We start from the raw sequence: 18,185 nt of genomic DNA on the forward strand, positions 1-18,185 counted from the left end.
GGCTGACCCAGTCCAGCCCAGCAGCAGGTGAACAGGACCTCTGGGCAGCTGCTTGTCTTCTCCCACCTGTTGGCGAGTCCCGCAGCTTTTGTCACCTTTCACAAGGACAGGGCACGTGTCACCTGATGCAGACAGCATGTGAATGGTCATGGGAAATGGTGATCTTAAGGATAAACATGGGTGTAAGAAGGTGGTTGCTCTGTGAACCTGCTCAGCTAATAAGATTCAAAAAGAGATCAGATATGCAGAAAGGCAGGCCTGCAGATTTTTCCTGCAATCAAAATTCACACCTATCCTTACTCTGGGTTAACTCGCAGGTATCAGCAAGCCTTCTGAACTCTGTCCAAAACGACACAACTGCAAACAAATTCTCAGAGATTTTATCACGTACCATCAAAAAGTCTTATGAACGCAAGTGCAGAAAAAATTAATTTAGGTGGCTACTTACTTGCAGAACAAGAGATTCCTTATCATTTTCCAGACGAGCCAGCCTTTCTTGATACACATCTCCATTCCCAGATAGGTGTCCATTAGTCTGAAAGACAGCAAATACTGCATAGCCACCTATCGTACCACGTCATTCAACAGTATCAACACACTTAAGCAGTATTTTTAATGTGCACAGTTCAGGAACAGATTTAAAGTATTCTCCAGCCCCCAAAGGGTTACAAGTCAAATAAAACTATCAACAAAGGACACAAGACCACCATTCAGGACAAGAATTGTTCAGGGGCTTAAAGATGAGAAAGGAAGAACCTTCTGGTGACCTAATTCTGCAAAATTCACTTACTGTGCATTCAGCATTTTGTTAACAAAATTTGTGCTCAATGATGTACTATGCTAAGCCACATTTGCAAAGAGACAAATACCCTAAGACATTCAGCAAGTGGAAAAAAAAATCAACGCACAATCTACAAAATGTGCATTATGCTTCTTGCAAGTCAAACAATTTTTTCTAAAACACACACTAAGAGACATCCTTTTGCATTAGGCACATTATACTGGGTATGGTTGAACGTCTGCACTCTAAACGCATCTCTTTGTAAAGCTGCCTGGGGCTAAACAGAAACAAGAATACATGTTAATGCTATCAGAGAGTTCAGAGGAATCAGCAACTTTTTTTTCTTCATAATAACTTCAATGCTCTTGAGCAGTGAGGAGGATTTTACTGTAGCCATATTCAAAGCTGTCCCAAAGCACTTTGTGATGGACACCACAATCAGATCTCGGCTCAGAAAAGAAAATTCTTGTTCCCATCATTGCATAAATTGCTTCGAGGAGTCCGAGAAGCTGCTCTGAAATCCAGCGTGCTCAGCAAAGACTCTCACTGATGCTGAGGGGCCTTGATTTCCTTCTGAATATGTGATGAAAAGGATCCTCATGCCCTGCTGAGTCTGCAGCACAACCCTGCCTTGAGAGGCCACCACCACTTAGGAGCTGCAAGCCTTGTGTTCCTGCTTTGAATCTTCCTTTCAAGCAGCTCACCTCCCCTGATTGCAGAGGATGCCTGAGGAACCCTGCTCACTACAACTCCTTTCATAAGTTACATGTCTGACCTTGGGTGGTGGGAGAAACTGCCTCATTTGAAACTGAAAGAATGAAACTCCCACCAGCACCACTCCAGGATTACACATAAAGCAAATGGGAGGGGGTACAAAGTGTCTGACGTCAGCTTACACTCTCAAGAAATCTGGCTGCATCCTGGCAGTTTTAGATCAGTGTACAGTAGCAAATGTGTCTCCCAAACACACGTGTAACTTTTACAAGATGACCACAATATCTCCCCTGAAATCACTAGACCTACAGCAGAATAAGAAAGGATGCTCTCTAGTAATTTGTACCAATACCTCATAGCATAACGATACCCTGTACCTGAATTATTTAGCAGTAAATTACTAGGTGTTCTGACCATCCAGACACTAAGCACCAAGGCAGATTTATTGGAAACTTCTGAGTTTGCCCTGTTTTTCCCCAACCTCTATCAGAATTTAGCTCATGCAACAGGATTTCCATTCAAGATCAGTGAGACCTTCAGTTCTATAGCACTTTAATTTAGGTGAAAGAAGTCAAAGAGCTTCCAAAATGAACTTGTTAGCTGCTCAACTAGCAGATTATGCTTTAAATTTTGTAACCTGACTTGTATGCAAAACAAAAACCCTAGGTTTTTGCATACTTTTGCTATTCTGTAGCTCTCTTCTCATTCAAAGTCACCCACTACATCTCAGGCACTTACTCAGGATCTGTAAGAACAGCATCTGTATTTAATATACAACACATTCATCAATCCAGTGTGTGTGTCTGATGTAGGAAAGCGATATTCATCCCTCATTACAAGCGGGCAGGTGCGGTGCAAAGATATCCCTCCGTTCTGCTGGGGCTAACATGAAAGCCCTTCTCAAAGCACAGACTCAGCTCCCTGCCTCCCAGCCACATCAGCGCCCTAACCACTGAACCTCCTGATACCTCTAGTCAGTGCAGCCAGACACAAATTAACTAAAACCAAAGACTGCGTGAAGAGAAATATGGGGAGGTAATTTATGATGCTGTGAAAACTGACAAGGTGTTAAAATAGAACATTAGTCATTGTGCATAGCATCTTGCCAAGACACCTTTGTTGTTAAACTCCGTTCACATTTCTCAAAAAAAATTCCTGTTTTTCTCAGCACAACATACTTGGCTTTAAAACAGCATTTAGAGAGATCTCAGGCTGCAGCTTCACATTGCCGTAAGAAAGAGGGAGGAGGTGGTAGGAACCCCAAACAGGACTGGAGTAAAGGTTGCTCTCCCACAAAACCAAAGATGTTTTTGCTGGCTGTTGCCAGAAATATTCTGTAATATCTGCAGAGGAACAGACCTCCTACAGTACACCAAAACCAGAAAACTTTGCATACAAACCAACAGCAGTGTGCTTCTTGTCTGAAATGATGTAACTTCTGTTAATACCTGGGACTAACTCTTCATTTTAGGTATGAAAAGGCAAGAAAGTCACTGACTTCAGTTTCAGTGGGGAACAAGATGAGAGTTGGAGAAAGAATGGCACAGAAAGGCTATGGCACCTATCTCACAGAGCGGCAGCTCCAGCACCTCCTATGGTGGTGCAGAGATAGGAGACCTGCAGGCAACAGCCACATGATACCTTCCCACATCTCTCTGCTCTGTCTTCAAAGGTAAAAAAGTTGATAGCTGGTGTGATTTTCTTCCCAGAGAGATGAGGAAGGAAGAGAGCAGATGAAATACACGAAGAACAGAGCAATGATAGCAGTGGGCAGGACTGAAGAGAAATGGAGAGGAAAGATGCCCAAACACTGGATATGGGAACGAGAGCACCAGGAGATGGGGTGGAGGGAACCCTAACAGGGAGGAACGGGCTGCAGGGAGGTCTGAAAGATGCCAGGAAACCTGGTGTGTGCAAAACCTGAGCAAGCAACACTCAATGCATCCTTCAGGAGCGGTTTCTTTTCCACCTGGGTACCTGCAACCTCCCTGGGACTGAGCCTGGCAACTATGCATCCTGCAGAGCAATGGCTCCACTTGCGGGGGGGGTGGGGGTGGGGGTGCGGGGAGGAGAAAAAGCAAGTAAATATTTAACAACAACTGCAAGCATATTTGGGGCAGTTGGTAGTTCTAGATCAAATTTGTATCATCAAAGTCAATACAGGATTAACATAGTTTACTATCTGTGCAAGGCAAGCTTTGCCATTTTCCAAAGAAGGCTCTTTTTCATCAGCAACCTAAAATCTATCTTCAAGTAAGCGGTTAGACTTTGCATGTGTTTTCAATTTAGGGATTAATTGCAAAACACTGTATTGGAAGAGAGTGCAGATTTACCAATACTGATCTAAAACCAAAAGAACAGTTGTCACGATGCCACGGAGGCTTTGCAGAAGTTTGAGGTTAAGCATTTACTTAAAATGCCTTATAAGATCAGACCCAGTGCACTTAAAAACTCTGCAAGATCAATCCGTGGCTTATCTGTTAAACACGTGTGTAAGCTTTGTCTGCAATCATGTAAGTGTAAAAATCCACACTGCTCTGGAGGGAATTATTCCTGTAATAAATAGATGCATCACCAAACTTCCACAGCTTGCCTGCCCTCAGTCTTTAATCCTTTTTTTTCAGCAAGTGAGTTAGCATTCCAAACCACAGGGAAGTTTCTAATAGCTGCTGTTTTAAACCTTCTCATAATAACGATGAAAAAAAAATCCGCTTCCTCTCAACTGCTGAATTCTTCTTTCTTTCAAAAAAACCCCTAATTTTTAGCCCTCATTTCCCTTCATTTTCCCATCTGCTTTTGACACAAAATAAGCACAAATCATACTGTTCTTGCTGTAGAGGCAATTTAATTTGTATAGAAGGAGCTGCCACTCCACAGCATTATTTTCTTGTACAGCAGATTGCACGGACTGTTTTGACCACCACAGTCCAGTCAACAGTTGGGCAAGTAAGCTGTCCCTGACATCTCTTTCCTGACCATCTGGAGTTAAATTAGAGCTCATCAACATGCTTATGTTGTTCAGATCATTATAATACACATTACCTACGCTTAGTTAAGCACAGCTACCGCTGTTCTGCTTATTCACTCAGTTTTAGAGAGTCCCTTACAAGGGGGCTCCTCCAGCCTCAGCTATCTCAGCGTCACTTGGTGCGCCATGGGCAGAGCCTCCAGGTTTTCCAAGCAAAGTATTTGCCACTGTTTCCCCTGTGATACAGAGCCATGGCAGCTTTATCCTCTCTAAGTATCGATTCTGTCCCAAATGATACTAGTCAAATCTGTCTGAAGACAATCCGTACCAGTGTTTAACCAGTTTGTGTGGGAGCCCACCGCTGCCCTCCCAAATCAGCATCTCTGCATTTCACGCCTCCCCACTCATCGCTCTGAATATCTGCAGCCTGCTCCACATGCTCAGGCAGCAGGCAGGCAGACCTGCTGCTAAGCTTTTCCTAAAGTTTACAGATTAGTTCCTCCTTACAGAATAAGCAAGGGAAAAAAAGCCACAAACCCACGCAAACCCCCCTGCAGTACATTTTAAAGGCTTCACTACAATAAAAGTGAGTTCCAAAAGAAAACCGGCTTAAGACAGACCGTCACTCTGAGAAATTTACCTGAAACATTTTTTAAATATAAAGAACACGGCTGTTGAATAGGGAAGATGCAAGCATTCCACATTATTCAGTTTCTTCAATAGCAACTCAGCTGCCACCCGATACAGGAGAAAGCTGAAATGCTTATTCCCTACCAGCGCTGCTCAGCTATGGCTCGCCACTCGGGAAAACGCAGGAGGCACACGGACAGCCTTACCTTATTTAGCCAGACGCAGTGTCCGTGAATGTCCCAGCTATACTCCATGCTGGTCATGACTATCTCCATGCATCCAAGGACGCCAGTGACTGCGGCAGGCGGGCGAGGCTGAGCTGCAGCCCCAGCACCACGGGCACCCGCAGCGCCCAGCGGTGCCGTCAGGCTCCTCCGAACCCAGGCGCTGAGGTTAAGTGACAGGTTAGGTGACAGCAGGTTTCCTTGCCTGACCAAGGAAGGAGGCGAACGTGACAGCAGAGCCGGAGCAGAGCCCAGCAGAGCTGGAGTAGAGCCGCGAAGCAGCAGCGCTCCTCAGGCGGAGCAAGCAGCTCCTCTGGGGAATTAACACATCAAAGCCCGGCAAGATCAACCCTTCTTCAAACACAAAACCAGGAGGACGTAGGCAGGTGGTTGCAGAGCTGTGTAAACCCGACCAGGAGCAAGGGCAGCCCCACGCAGGTGGCAGCTGGCCATCTCCACCCTCGCTCCTTGCCGAACAGCACAACCCCCCCTCTGCACCCTCCTGGCCCTGCGGAAATCATCCAACCCATGAGAAAATCATCCAACACATGAGAAAAGAGCGATTCCGATCCCTTCACCTGACTACAAGGTAAACAGGAGGGAATTTTCTTTTCCCGACGGGCTATTAATAAACCTGGAAGAACACATGTAACTCACTTGTAGGCGCCAAGAAAAAGAGGAAGGAAAAGTTGACTCAACTGTCCTAGGTTTCACGAGCGGCTTGTCTCAAGTTTATGTTATATTTTAGAATGACATAAAACGCAGCAGTAACAACCAACTGTCCTCACACTTAAATTCAAATTTACCCAGTAACAGCTGCAGCATAAAAAATCCTTAGTATTTTTGACCACAGATCCTAGCTCTGGGAGTCCTGTGATCATCACAGACCCCAAAGCTTTTATTATTAAAAAGAAACATTTACAACTACCCTTGATAGATAAAAATCTCAAAAAGATGAATACTAAATAAACCAGAAGAAAAGAGCATAGCAGAAGAGGAGCAGAAGCTGCCTTTTCTAAGCCAGATTGATGCATTTTGGATTGGGAATGGTGATTTTTGACAGCTCTGCCGTTGGGGCTGCACGGGTTGTTCTTACTGCTGATGAACTCATCCACAATGCATGAAGATGCCATGCCACGACATGCTATAAATAAGCCCATATTATCTTCCAGTGTTAAAAACACCAGTCTCGATGACCACCTTTAGCAAGAAGCAGGGTCCTATGCTTCAAGAACTCACAGACAAAAAATATTGCCAGGAGGCAGTTTATGACGACAGGCTGAAATGGTATCACAAGGCTCCTTTCATATCGCAGCCTGAGGAGGCATCTCAAACAGGTGTTTGGTGGTAAACATCTGTGTGCCACACATTACCATAGGACCTTTCAATAGCTAAACTCAACATAAGCAGAAGCTGAGCCGCAGGAATGCGCTGTACGCCCACACTAAGACAATCAAACAACAAACTTTGGTTTAAAGACGAGATTTTTCCATGAATAAGAAATATGAGATTTCTGGCTAACCAAACCACTTCCTCCACTTGGGAATCACCCTGTTGGCCAAACAGGCCAGTATCACTCTGTAAGATTACAAGCTATGTTTATCCAGCCAGGAAAATTTCTCTTTGAAATCTAATATTCCCTCATATTAACTCTCATTACTCTCCCAGCCACTCTGGAAGAACTGACTTGTTGAAGAAGTGTCAAAATCTGAGGCTGGTCTGTGAGACGACAGATCTGCTAGTCACAGCAGCAACGCTCTAGATTGCACAAGCCACCACGGGTACCACAACTCAAATTAACTACCATCTTCAGGTGAGCTGAAAATGTTCTTCAAGAAACCTCTGGAGGCCATAAAGTTTGGTTTGCTTTAATGATCTTACACTCAACTTCGGAAATTCACTTCTGGGTGACAAAAATTTATTTTTTATATATATGTTCAAAATCAGAAAGTCACTTCCCAAGCTAAAACCACAGTTGTACTTGCTGTGGATTTTAAAGAAGAAGTATTACCCTGGCTCCTTCATTCCAGGAGCACATCCTTTAAAGAGGAGAAGGCACAAAACAGGACCCACATACATGGTTCAGATCAGGATCCTGGGGAAGCTGGCTCTGAGGTGTGGGAAGGGACTGTCCACCCACTTCTATCCTTCACCCTCCTTTTTAACAAGACACAGTTGGTTTCTTCTTTCTCAGAAAGTTGTTGCATAAGATGTATTTTTTAAAAAAACACTGTCAAGAAAGATAATAACCAGAAAAGAAAATTTTCTCTTGTTTGCTTCAACTGAAATAAAACTGGAGCAACATTCATGACCGGGAGCACGGTTCCTAAGAATTATTCTTCAAGAGATGGATCTATCAGCTTCCAGCTGGACACTACAGGGCTGCCTTGGTCTTGCAAAGGCAAGAGTTTCATTTAAAATGGTCTTGTTACTGGGGATGATACTACACTTCACTCACGTGCTGTCTGTAATCAAGCCAGGAGCTCCATTTTCACAGAGTACAACACGTGTTTTATTGAAGCACACATCAGAATACATTAAACATTTCTGTTATTCAGAAGAAATCTGAAAAAAATCCAAAACTTTGGAACAGTTATGATCTGGCTGTGGATTTCAGGTCTGGTCCCCAGTGAAAGCACCCAGACCCAACATGCCTGAGCTTCGAAAAGGCCTCAGTACCTTTCCAGACCTTTCACAAATAACCTTGTTCGTAATTTTAACCATGGCATTCATCTGCCCTCCATGTGCACACGGAGATGTGAGCAGGGTTTCAACAACACAGTTTTGAGTTGTAGATGGACAACTAGTACTGACATGGTAGAGTTAAACTGACTTAATTGTGCAGCAGAAAGCGGCATGTACAACTTCTTTGAACGTCCCATGGGGACTATCTGATGGACTCTCTTGGAAGAGCTCTGCCAGATGTCCAGGCTCTGTACGTGCATTCTGGTGTCACGTGACCATCTGGCACCCACCAGTTAAAAAAAATACATCAGTATGAGGTGTTTTAACTTGTTGGCCCTTTTTGAGTGCTTGCATAGACTCCTTTAACACACTGGGAGGAGCAGAAAGGAAGCAATCACTAAGAAGTGGTACAGGGACATGGAGCAGTCAGTTCTGGCACAGCAAAACTGAATGTTCTTCCCCATTTTACAGAAGCAAGCAACTTTGGGAGACTGCTGTCAGGCCCTTTTCCCAACTAGGGCATCAGCGGTTTTCCCTGCAGAGGCCAGCAGAAGATTTTTCTGTTGTGACACACTGTTTGGCAGCAGCAAACACTATTTTTGCTTTCCTCTGAGACACGAGAGACTTGCTTACAGCTTTGGATGGCATGTCATGCACCAGTTCCAGCAGCTTGGAATAATCTGGTGGACGCAACTTCTTCATGCATGGAGGAATAAACCAATTTCAAATCAAGGAGGTGCTTCCCTTCCTCTGTAAGGATGGGCATAGCTGCAGAATACCTTCCTGCAAGTCATTTGGGCACTTCATGTAACACCTTCCTGCTTAGACAGGGACTGACAACACTGGTGGCACCTGCAAATCCCAAGCTTGTAGCGCAGTACAAAGCATAACATTCAGTCTTTCCTACTATGGGCTTTAAGGGTGCCAGAGAGTACAGCGGAGTAACTGGAGGCAGACCGAGGAGAAGCATAGCTGGAATAGCTATTTTCTGCAATCTCCTGTACACACAACCCCTGCACATCTTTTCCAGTGTTCAGGAAGCACCAAGCTGAATGGCACGAAACAGATTAAGCCCATGGCTGCAATGAAAGCCATTACTGTCTGATTGCCACGCGGTGATCCACATTGCACGAGTCTGAAGGACCTCGTTCCAGATCCTAACAGCCAGGCATCCCTAAAATCACACATCTGCCATCACAAAAAGCAATGACTGGCTTTCACCTCATTAATCTCAACAGGCACTGCAGCCTCCAGCCACACTGCTGGGCCCCTGTACTCCAGAGTAACATGCAGTGGATCAGCATCACTAAGCATTGACTGCTGATGTCTATGCACACCATGGGGAGCAGTTAATTTTCCAAGGCTGTTTGTCTGGCATATGAACTTTTTTTTATTTATAAAGGCCATACATGCATGAAACCTGTTATGACCCTCGATTTCTGCTCCACACAGAGCAGAGACTACTTACAGCGATGTTCACTGCTGTACATTATGCAGGAAGGAAATGCTGATGTTAGCAGGAACGCTGCACGTTTTAAAGATCTGATTCGAATGTCACTCCTGTCTCCTCCTCCTGATCTCAGCGCCGGCTTCCATGCTTTGACAGCGGGGGGCACGATCCAAATCCCACTGGCAGCAGTGTGAAAGCTCCCACGTGCTTCATTAAGTTTCAGGCATTTTCAAATGCGTAGTTCAAAGCACAGGAGAAAAAAAGAAAAAAACTCTCCCTTCCAACCTTCCTGCAAGAGCCTGGGACACCAGCCCATCACGCGAGGCCAGGTGCCTGTCTCTCCCGCAGCACTGCATGCTGCCAGATGGCACATCGGGTCACCTGGCGCCCAGCCTGCGTGACCCAGCTGCCAGTTTGGCACACACAGTCCTGCACCCGCCGCTCCAGGCTGCAACAGAGCGCTAAAATAAATTTGTTTATCAAGATAAAAATGCTTTTTGCAAGATCAGCCGTGGCTCCAAGGTGACCGAACCCTTTCTGAGGGGGTGTGATGCCAGTCCTGGGAAGGGACCAGGCGACAATGGCTGCCTGTCCCAGCAGCAGTAGTGCGTAGGGTGCAACACAGAGCCACCACAGTGGCCCGTCCTGCATCAGACCCGGCCTTCATCAGATCTGGCATCCCCATTTCAGCAGCATGGTGTGAAACCTGGCCAACACCAAGTGTGAGAGACAACAGGATCTGGACACTGCTGTAAGACTTGGCAAAATACCTGGAAGCGCACACCTGCCGCTGTCATAACAGCCACAGACTGACTTAAAACCTAAAGCATGGCCTCCAGAATAAGTCTTCACTTCCACTGCCGGAGCTTCCCCAAAACCTGTGCACGATCTGACCACCAGAACAGAAACCTCGCCACAGACCGCGAGCACAAGGACTCGTCTCTGGCCCTGCTAGGAAGTCACCAGTCACAGGGCACCTGGAGGCAAAACCAGTGGGCCCTTCCAAAATGATGCCGTGTAACTTACCTTCTGATAAGCACAACATGTTATTTCCCAAGGTAGTCTTCAGGTAGCTACCACTCAAATAATATCTGATGATCTGGAAAACCAGGTCTTGGGGAAAGAGCCTTGTCAGGTGTGTTTTGGTGTATTTTTAAAGCAAGGTGACAAAAACTGGCAGATTCACAAACACAGAAAATATAAATTTGGTTTGGTATCCAGATTAAAGGGATGCTGAGCTTGTATCACTCGCTTCTGTTATAAACCAGGTAAGGAAACTCAGTAACACTGGTCCCTGTAGAAAATACACACTGCCAAAAGTGCTCTTCAGTGAAAAGTTCATATGGAAAACAGCTCCTCTCTGCCACCGTTTAAGCATCTGATTCCTACAAAAATTGTTTTCTCCAGCCCTCTGAGATAAAAATCCAGTCACCAAAAATTTTTTGCTCCCTAGATTTGAGAGACAATGGTACATCAAAGAAAGCATAGGCCAACGCAGCGCACGAGCCATCTGGGCAACAGCTTTTCCAAGGCCCCACAGCAGCATCTCCAACCCAAAACCTCTTCCCTTTGGTTCTTTGAAATCTACTCTAAATTTTTTTGATGTCTGCATAAAGCACAACCCCACTGCCTGAGTCAACCTAGCTAACATAAAAAATGAGCGCCTCATGGGCGAAACAAGGCGAGACCATACCATTTGACTTTGGAGCCATTCGATCAGGGTCTCTGCCGTTGAGTCCGGGACCTGGCAGCGCAGCCCCTCTCTCTCGTCCGCTTCCATCATCTCCAGCAAGCCCCTCAAGTCCTCCACCAGGTGCAGTGCCCGCAGGCCCCCCATGAAGGGAGAGGTGGGGGACTGGCAGTCAAAGATGCCATTGGAGTACTCCAGCGCCTTCGAACCTGGAGGGAGCAAAATTGCATGGCATCAGGCATAAGGCAAGCAGGTCAGACACACAGCAAGGCTCAGAGATGTAAGTGGTGGCATTTGCTCTTGGCGGGCATTTATCTGAAACAAACTCGTCGCTAGTGCTCGATTCCGTCCGCACCATGCAGCAATTTGGAGAAGGGCAAGCCCTTGCCGGCATGCTGTGTGGATGGAAGCTCCAGCAGGAAGGAGGTGGGCTGATCTGACAGGGGATGTGTACACCACAGCCGTGCCCACAGGCTCAAGGCAGGGGCTGGGCTCCTGCTCCCCAGGGTGTATCGGAGGCACTAAGTACTGGGGGGGAACAGGCTCTCCTAGCGCTCCGAGTCACCCTGTAGGGACTGCAGGACCCAAGTCAGACAGTGACGGTGTCCAGAGGAAACCATGCTCTGCATTTTACAGGTAGGAATATGTTATGCTGCTCCAAGGCACTGGAATTTTTTAAAAACAATTAAAAAATATATAAAGATAAATAAAAAACCCAAATCACTTCTACACAAGAACAAATTTTAAACCCAACAGTTTGATGTGGTAGCCCTGACATCTGCATGTTAATAAAGAGAAAAATCTCCTATCTGCATAAACTCACAGTACATATATTTGACCTACATTAAAAGTTGCTATATCTTAAGTCAGGAAGAAAACTATGAGTTCAGGATTAAGGTTGATTTAAGTCAACCTAGCTAATTCCAACTGTAATTTCAGCACACTGATTTGTGACCTTAATACTGTAATGCCTCGGGCACAGTGAGACGTGTTCATGACAGAGCATCATTTGTACTGTCAACTTTTGGAAACTACAGTGATATGCCATAGATGCACTTCCATGAACTTTCATTCCTCTCATCTGGCAAGCCACAAAAATGCAAGTATTCTGCTAATTCCCTCTGAAAAAAACGAAAGAGAAATAATCCCCACAACAGCACAGGATTGATGTCCCTTTGTTATATTACTTTATAGGTCTGTCTCAACAGACACATGGGTAAATGAAGTCTGTGGTGACTTCAACATCTCAACACCACATTTTATTTTTATATTAAACCTCATCCTGCCATAATCAACTTAGGCTCTTGGAAACAGATACACGATTGGATCTAAATACCAGTATCTACTTATGGAAATTACTAAAGGTACAGCTTAGAAGTATTTTTAGAGATCATTATGATCCAACTGAATCCACTTTACATGTGTTCCTGCTATGTGTCCTTAATATCTTTAGAAAAACTGTAGAGAAAATTCATTGTTTAAACAAAGCATCCACCATATGATTATTTTTTTCCCTAAGGGAAATTACTCTAAGTGGAACTATTAAAGACTTTATAACTGTGTTGCTATCCTTGCAGGGTATTTTTTTCAGTTTGTTTGCATAGCTCTGCTGGAATAGGATTAAACTATTAACTTCTTGCTGCTTTGCTCCTCTATGTTGTGTACTTATATTATTTTATGTCTCACTAGACTCAACTTAAAAGCAGAAGCTGTATACTTTGCAATGCCTCTCCTTGTCCACTTACAATTTACAGGTACTTTTAAGTTCAAGGCAAGTCCAAACCAAATATTTGGACCCAAAGCATCCCAATTTTGAAAAAAAAAGGAAAATTCAGTTTAAGTTTTAGCTCTTCAGATTTGAGAGAAGTTCAGAGTAGCCAGTATTAGGCAAACTTACTCTTCCTGCCTTGTAGCAGCTCTTTAAATACAGTCATCCTGGATTGAAATGTGCCTTGTCCTTGACTTTTTTGGTGCTGTGTGCACCAGATGAACTGCGTCTGCCACTTTGAGCAGCATTTTGTTAAAAGACAGAAGAAAAACTACTACCCATTTAGCTGTGTCTTTTTTGTAAAAGTCTGTGCAAACTCTCCACTCCGTTTACTTGTAAATTCTAAGCTATAACAGAAGACACCAAACACAGTTACCAGCACATTCCCTTCTAAGCCTGAAACTCTGCCCTCCCAGTATGAGAAAGGAGGACCAAAACAGCTAAATGAATAAGCTGCCCTGAGTGCTTACCTGCTATAATGCCATCCATCTGCTCCAGAGCCGCAGCGAGCATGTCACTTGCATCACTCATCATCTTCTCTCTTCTCAGGAACAATCACCAGCTACACCATTAGGAGCAATAAATCACCAGTAGTGTGAGTTGGATCCAGAGCCTCGAGTCTGCAATTTAACCTGCAAAAGAGAATTTAATTTCACTGCACGTTCTCTGAATGCAGACACCACAGCTGCCAGACCAGCAGGAAGACTGGGGCCGTTTGCTGACCACAGGAAGACTCAGAGGTGTTCACCACCAGGCACAAACTGGCATCAAAGAATCAAAGCACCAACCTGATGATCCAGTTCCTACTGTTGGTCAGCCAGTGACCTGCCCCTGCCCACAGATACCACTGAGGGGGCATCCCATAGAAGACAAAGGTCTATCACTAAAAGGAAGCTGCAACCCAGTAATGAACAATGCGTCTACCTGTATTTTTTCTCCCCAAGAATTTGTTGGTACAGAAAAAGAGGAGTCTTATCATTTGCCCAAGGTATCTGGGTGTCTAACAATCCAGAAACCCCAAGCATGCAATTATTTGCCTACAGGCAGGAGATCTCAAACGCCCATGCCTCGCTGGATGTAGCGTCCATGCACAGACTATCCCTCCAAAGACGCTGCTCTGCGCTTAGCAGCGCTTCAAGCTGTAATGATGCAATCTGATCTTATCCTAAAACTTTTGAAAGTCAGAAGTGGTCCCCAGAGGAGTGCTTCCAGCAGAGTCTGGCAAAGCGAACCTGCCCCACATGCTGCCTGGGCAGGTGAAATAGTAGATACGAAATCCCGATGGGCTACAAGTTGGCACTTGCTGAAGTGGAGCTGCAGAGGTCAGAGACATACCCAGTCCCTCCACCCCAGCACAATGGACACACAAGTCACCCAAATAGCCCAGATTGCCATGGCTTTAATCTAAGACATGCCAGACTACTTCTGATATAAATACAGTTAGGGAACAAAGCTAAACAAACACCAGGAAGGAAAACTCGCTTTAACCTTTTGCATACCCTGCCATTTGGTTTTTGTATTAGGCCGCAATGCTGCTGACATTTGCCCCAACATAAGCAATTAAGAAAGTTGTTCACAGTATCTCTGGCATAAGTCCTGGAAAAGAGTCTACTAAAAAAAAACAAAAACAAACCCAAACCAAAAATTCATGTCATAAACTGAGTTTTCCCTCCTACGAGTCACTTTATTGTTCTGACCCAGCTGGGAAGTAGCTCTTAATGGAGGCTGCCAGCTAGCTTTGCTGAAATACTATCCTTAAAATGCCAACAAACATTTAATCTTCTGTAACAAAACTTTTATTACACAAAGTCGGTCCAAACCCTAAGGTAACTTTTGAATGACAGCACAAAGACTACTGCACTTTTGACAAATGCCTTGCTTTATTATTTAGTTGCCAGAGTCAGAAAAGCCAAGAGAACTTCAAAAAGTCAAAATACCTGTAAGTTAAGGTGTTGCAACTCTTAAAAAAATGCAGTAGCATCATAACTGAAGACTTCCAGCCTTCCAGGAGGAAGCCCCCACTTTTAAACACAATGTAAATATTAAACTTCAAGCAGTACAGTATCTGCCAGAATATGCAGATCCTACAAGACATTTGGTCTGGTGCCTCTGCATCCGGTAAAAATGAGCACAAAACGCAGCCTTTGCAAACACATTCACTTGGACAACGCTGTAGACGATCTTGGTTTTTCTCCTTTAGGGTTTCCTGGTTCTGATAATCAGGTCCTGCTCAAGTATGGGTGTCTATGAACGCAGAGTGTGGATGGTCTGTGATGGATTTTCCTCTGAAGGCAAAAAGCACGAAGAGGGAGCCCAGGGCTGCTGCTGCCTCAGGCAAAACACCGATTCCTCATAGCTCTAATTGGAAAAGGCCCAACAACGCAAAACACCCATAAACCCACAACAGTCAATTAATGTTTGGGAATCAGGGATTCCCACAATCTTCCCAATGTGCATAAACACCTCCTGGGGGGAGTCAAGAAGACCGAGCCAGACTCTTTTCAGTGGCACCCAGTAACATGATGAGGCAAGGGGCAAACATTAAAACAGAGGAAATTCCACTGAAGCATTAAAAGGAAAAAAATAATTAAAACCTTATATTTAAAACAAAAGTTCTTAAAAAGCTTGTATACTGTGAGGATGGCAATCACTGGAAAGAGCTGCCTTTTTGGGGTCTCCATCCTTGGAGCAACTCACAGCCTGACTGGACCCTGCATGGCACAGCCTGCCCTGGGCATCCCTGCTTGGGGCGGGGGGTGGACTGGAGACCTCCAGTGGTGCCTTCCCACCTCAGCCATCAGTCAGCTCAGCGCAGCTCGCAATCAAGCATTGAATACAGTACTGAGGAAGACTTAGTACTAGGAAAAGCCTACTGGAGGCTAAGAATGTGCTAAAGAACAGTGCTCCCTAATCACGTTTGATCACAGTGCATCCCTTGTTTCTCACCTTCTGCCTAGGAAAGACATTAAGTGGGGGCAAGGAACTACTAATTTATACTTGCATAATAAAGCCATGGCTCATAGGCATAGAAAAATCACCACCCTTGTGCTTCATCCAGGCACAACCAACCCTCATGTTTCCAAAAAAAGATCTCCTTGCTTGGTTTTATCCATGGCTGTCAAAAAACCCTCAGACAAGAGCAGCAGTGGTACCAGCAGCATCCAAGAGACCTCCAGTGTCTACCCCACTGTTACCTGGCCCTACATCCAAGGAAAGAGACACGTGAGTCTGTACAATGCTTCCTCCACTGCTACTGCAAAAGGAGCAGCAGTGAGAAATTTTAAGACAAAATTTAGTGAAGCAAGACCGTGAAAACACACTGATCTCCAAAAACCCTTCCAACACTCATGGAGCATCTGTTAGCAGCCCGACCAAGCCTACAGCTGAGAAACTTGAAGAGATGAAATAAAAAAGAACAAAAAGTCTCCAAGCTGAACAGCTGGAGATAACACAATAAAATCTCATTTTCCTCATTATTTGGTTCTAAAAGTGGTCATTGAAAACTAGCCTGGAATAGCACATCCTGCTCTGGCCACCTTCCCAGCACATTGCAGCACATCTAGCAGTCAGGAAGTAAAACCGCTGTGATAGAAAAATAATATTGGAGGCATCCTTCTCCGGTAAGGGCACGGAATCTCTTTTATCCTTTGCACACCATCATCAGCACACGGGGAACGGATGGGCAGGGGGGAAATCAAAGACCTCATACACCAGAGGACCAAAGAACCATACTGCATGAAACAAGAAAAAACAACAAACCGCAGGAGGAAGAGGGTGGAAAGGGGAGGTGCAGAGGGAGTCAAAGGCAGGCAATTATTAGACAGAAGTCATAAATCAGCAGCGCTTTGTGGATTATAGGGATGAGAACAATAAACACCAGTGGATTAATCCCTGTGCCTACTGAAGGGCACCAAGACTGCTTCTGACTTCACAAACTTCAAGAAGAGCCTCGGCTGACTGCTAACACAGCAGAGCTTTCCCGATATGTATGTTCCTTTCTTTACCCTTTCCTTTCTATGGCTTTAGTCAAATAGAAATAAAAGCTAATAGAAAACTCAAGGCTTTTGAGTTTTGCTGTTGGCAGTGACTAAGGAAAATCATGCAGTCAGGTAAATGAACAAAAATCCATCTTGGAGAAGTGCAGTGGAGCTCCTTAGGAAAATGAGGCACTGCTAATATTTCAGATGATGTCAAGCAGTTTAAATTATTTTCATCCATGAAATCAGAAAAGAAGGGAAGAAGAAAAAAAAAAAAAAAAAAAAAGGAAAATCCTCATTTTAACACAGATGGATCTATGACACAGCAGATGAATGAGAAACCAAGGTGAGCACAGGAGACAGAGGCAGACACACAAAATCCACCCATGGCATAACGCCATCAAGAACATACCTGGGAGGAAAGTACTGACAGCACCCCGTCTGACGGACCATTTAAAATAAGTTTTCTCTTGCTTTCCAAGAAAATGACAACACTTACCTTCCTGCGAGTGCAATCAGCGCAAGGTAGGGCAGGGGTGTTGTTTTTACAGAGACAGACCCCCTTTTTAGAGCTCCCAGCTGAATACCTTGCTCACACCGACAAGAACAAGCACTGCTTCATCAAGGCTGTATTTACAATCCACCATTAAAAAATAAAAATAAAATACAAATGCAGCTATTTCTACTACCAGTTACGATTAATCTTATCACTAGCTGGCATTTCTACCACATCCCTGGCTGTGACAGAGAAGACATTATTTGGTCTTACTTGCTTAATGTCCCCTCCTCTGGTTTGAACACACCAGCTGGTTGCTAGGGCTATGCTGTTCACTTTTCAGTAGGTGGAGATTTTTATTTTTATTTTTGAATGACATACAAACCCTCTGGCTACAGTGCTTATGAAGATGTATTCCAAACAGCTTACAGAGAAAACAAAATAGCTGCCCTGCAAATAAATCCAAGGAAAGCTAGAAAAAACCAAGGGGCTTTGTGAATGAGAACTGCAGTCCACTGGATGCAAACAGGAAAGCTGCCTGAATGTCAATTTCAAAATCAGGCATTTAATTAAGATGGCAGACTTAAAAAAAAAAAAAAAAAAAAAACAAAAAAACAAAAAACCAAAAAAAACACTTAAACATTTCACATATGTAGGAAATTACAGTCTCCCCACTCAGATGCTGTCTCTTTCCTAGATCAAACACCACACACAGAGGCATCTAAGGGCAACACCTTCAAACCTGGTGTTTTTTATTTATTTTGGGGGTGGTCTCATTCTGGATGTCCACCTGCCAAACACA

General features: G+C 44.5%; 1 protein-coding gene across 8 annotated transcripts in view; it reads right to left on the bottom strand.

Annotated features, from left to right (window-relative positions):
• Positions 1-18,185, bottom strand: part of PPFIBP1 (PPFIA binding protein 1) — a 119,746-nt gene that overhangs the window by 42,165 nt on the left and 59,396 nt on the right. For all 8 annotated transcript variants that reach the window (XM_055711342.1, XM_055711338.1, XM_055711344.1 and 5 more), the window contains exons 3-5: positions 13,381-13,542; positions 11,146-11,351; positions 449-535 (exon numbers count right to left, since the gene is read on the bottom strand). In XM_055711342.1, the coding sequence (XP_055567317.1) occupies positions 449-535; positions 11,146-11,351; positions 13,381-13,444 (357 nt within the window). In that variant the 5' untranslated portion in view covers positions 13,445-13,542. The remainder of the gene's footprint in view (positions 1-448; positions 536-11,145; positions 11,352-13,380; positions 13,543-18,185) is intronic.

Source organism: Falco cherrug, chromosome 5 (assembly GCF_023634085.1).
Source record: "Falco cherrug isolate bFalChe1 chromosome 5, bFalChe1.pri, whole genome shotgun sequence".
In the NCBI taxonomy this organism is placed as follows: domain Eukaryota; kingdom Metazoa; phylum Chordata; class Aves; order Falconiformes; family Falconidae; genus Falco; species Falco cherrug.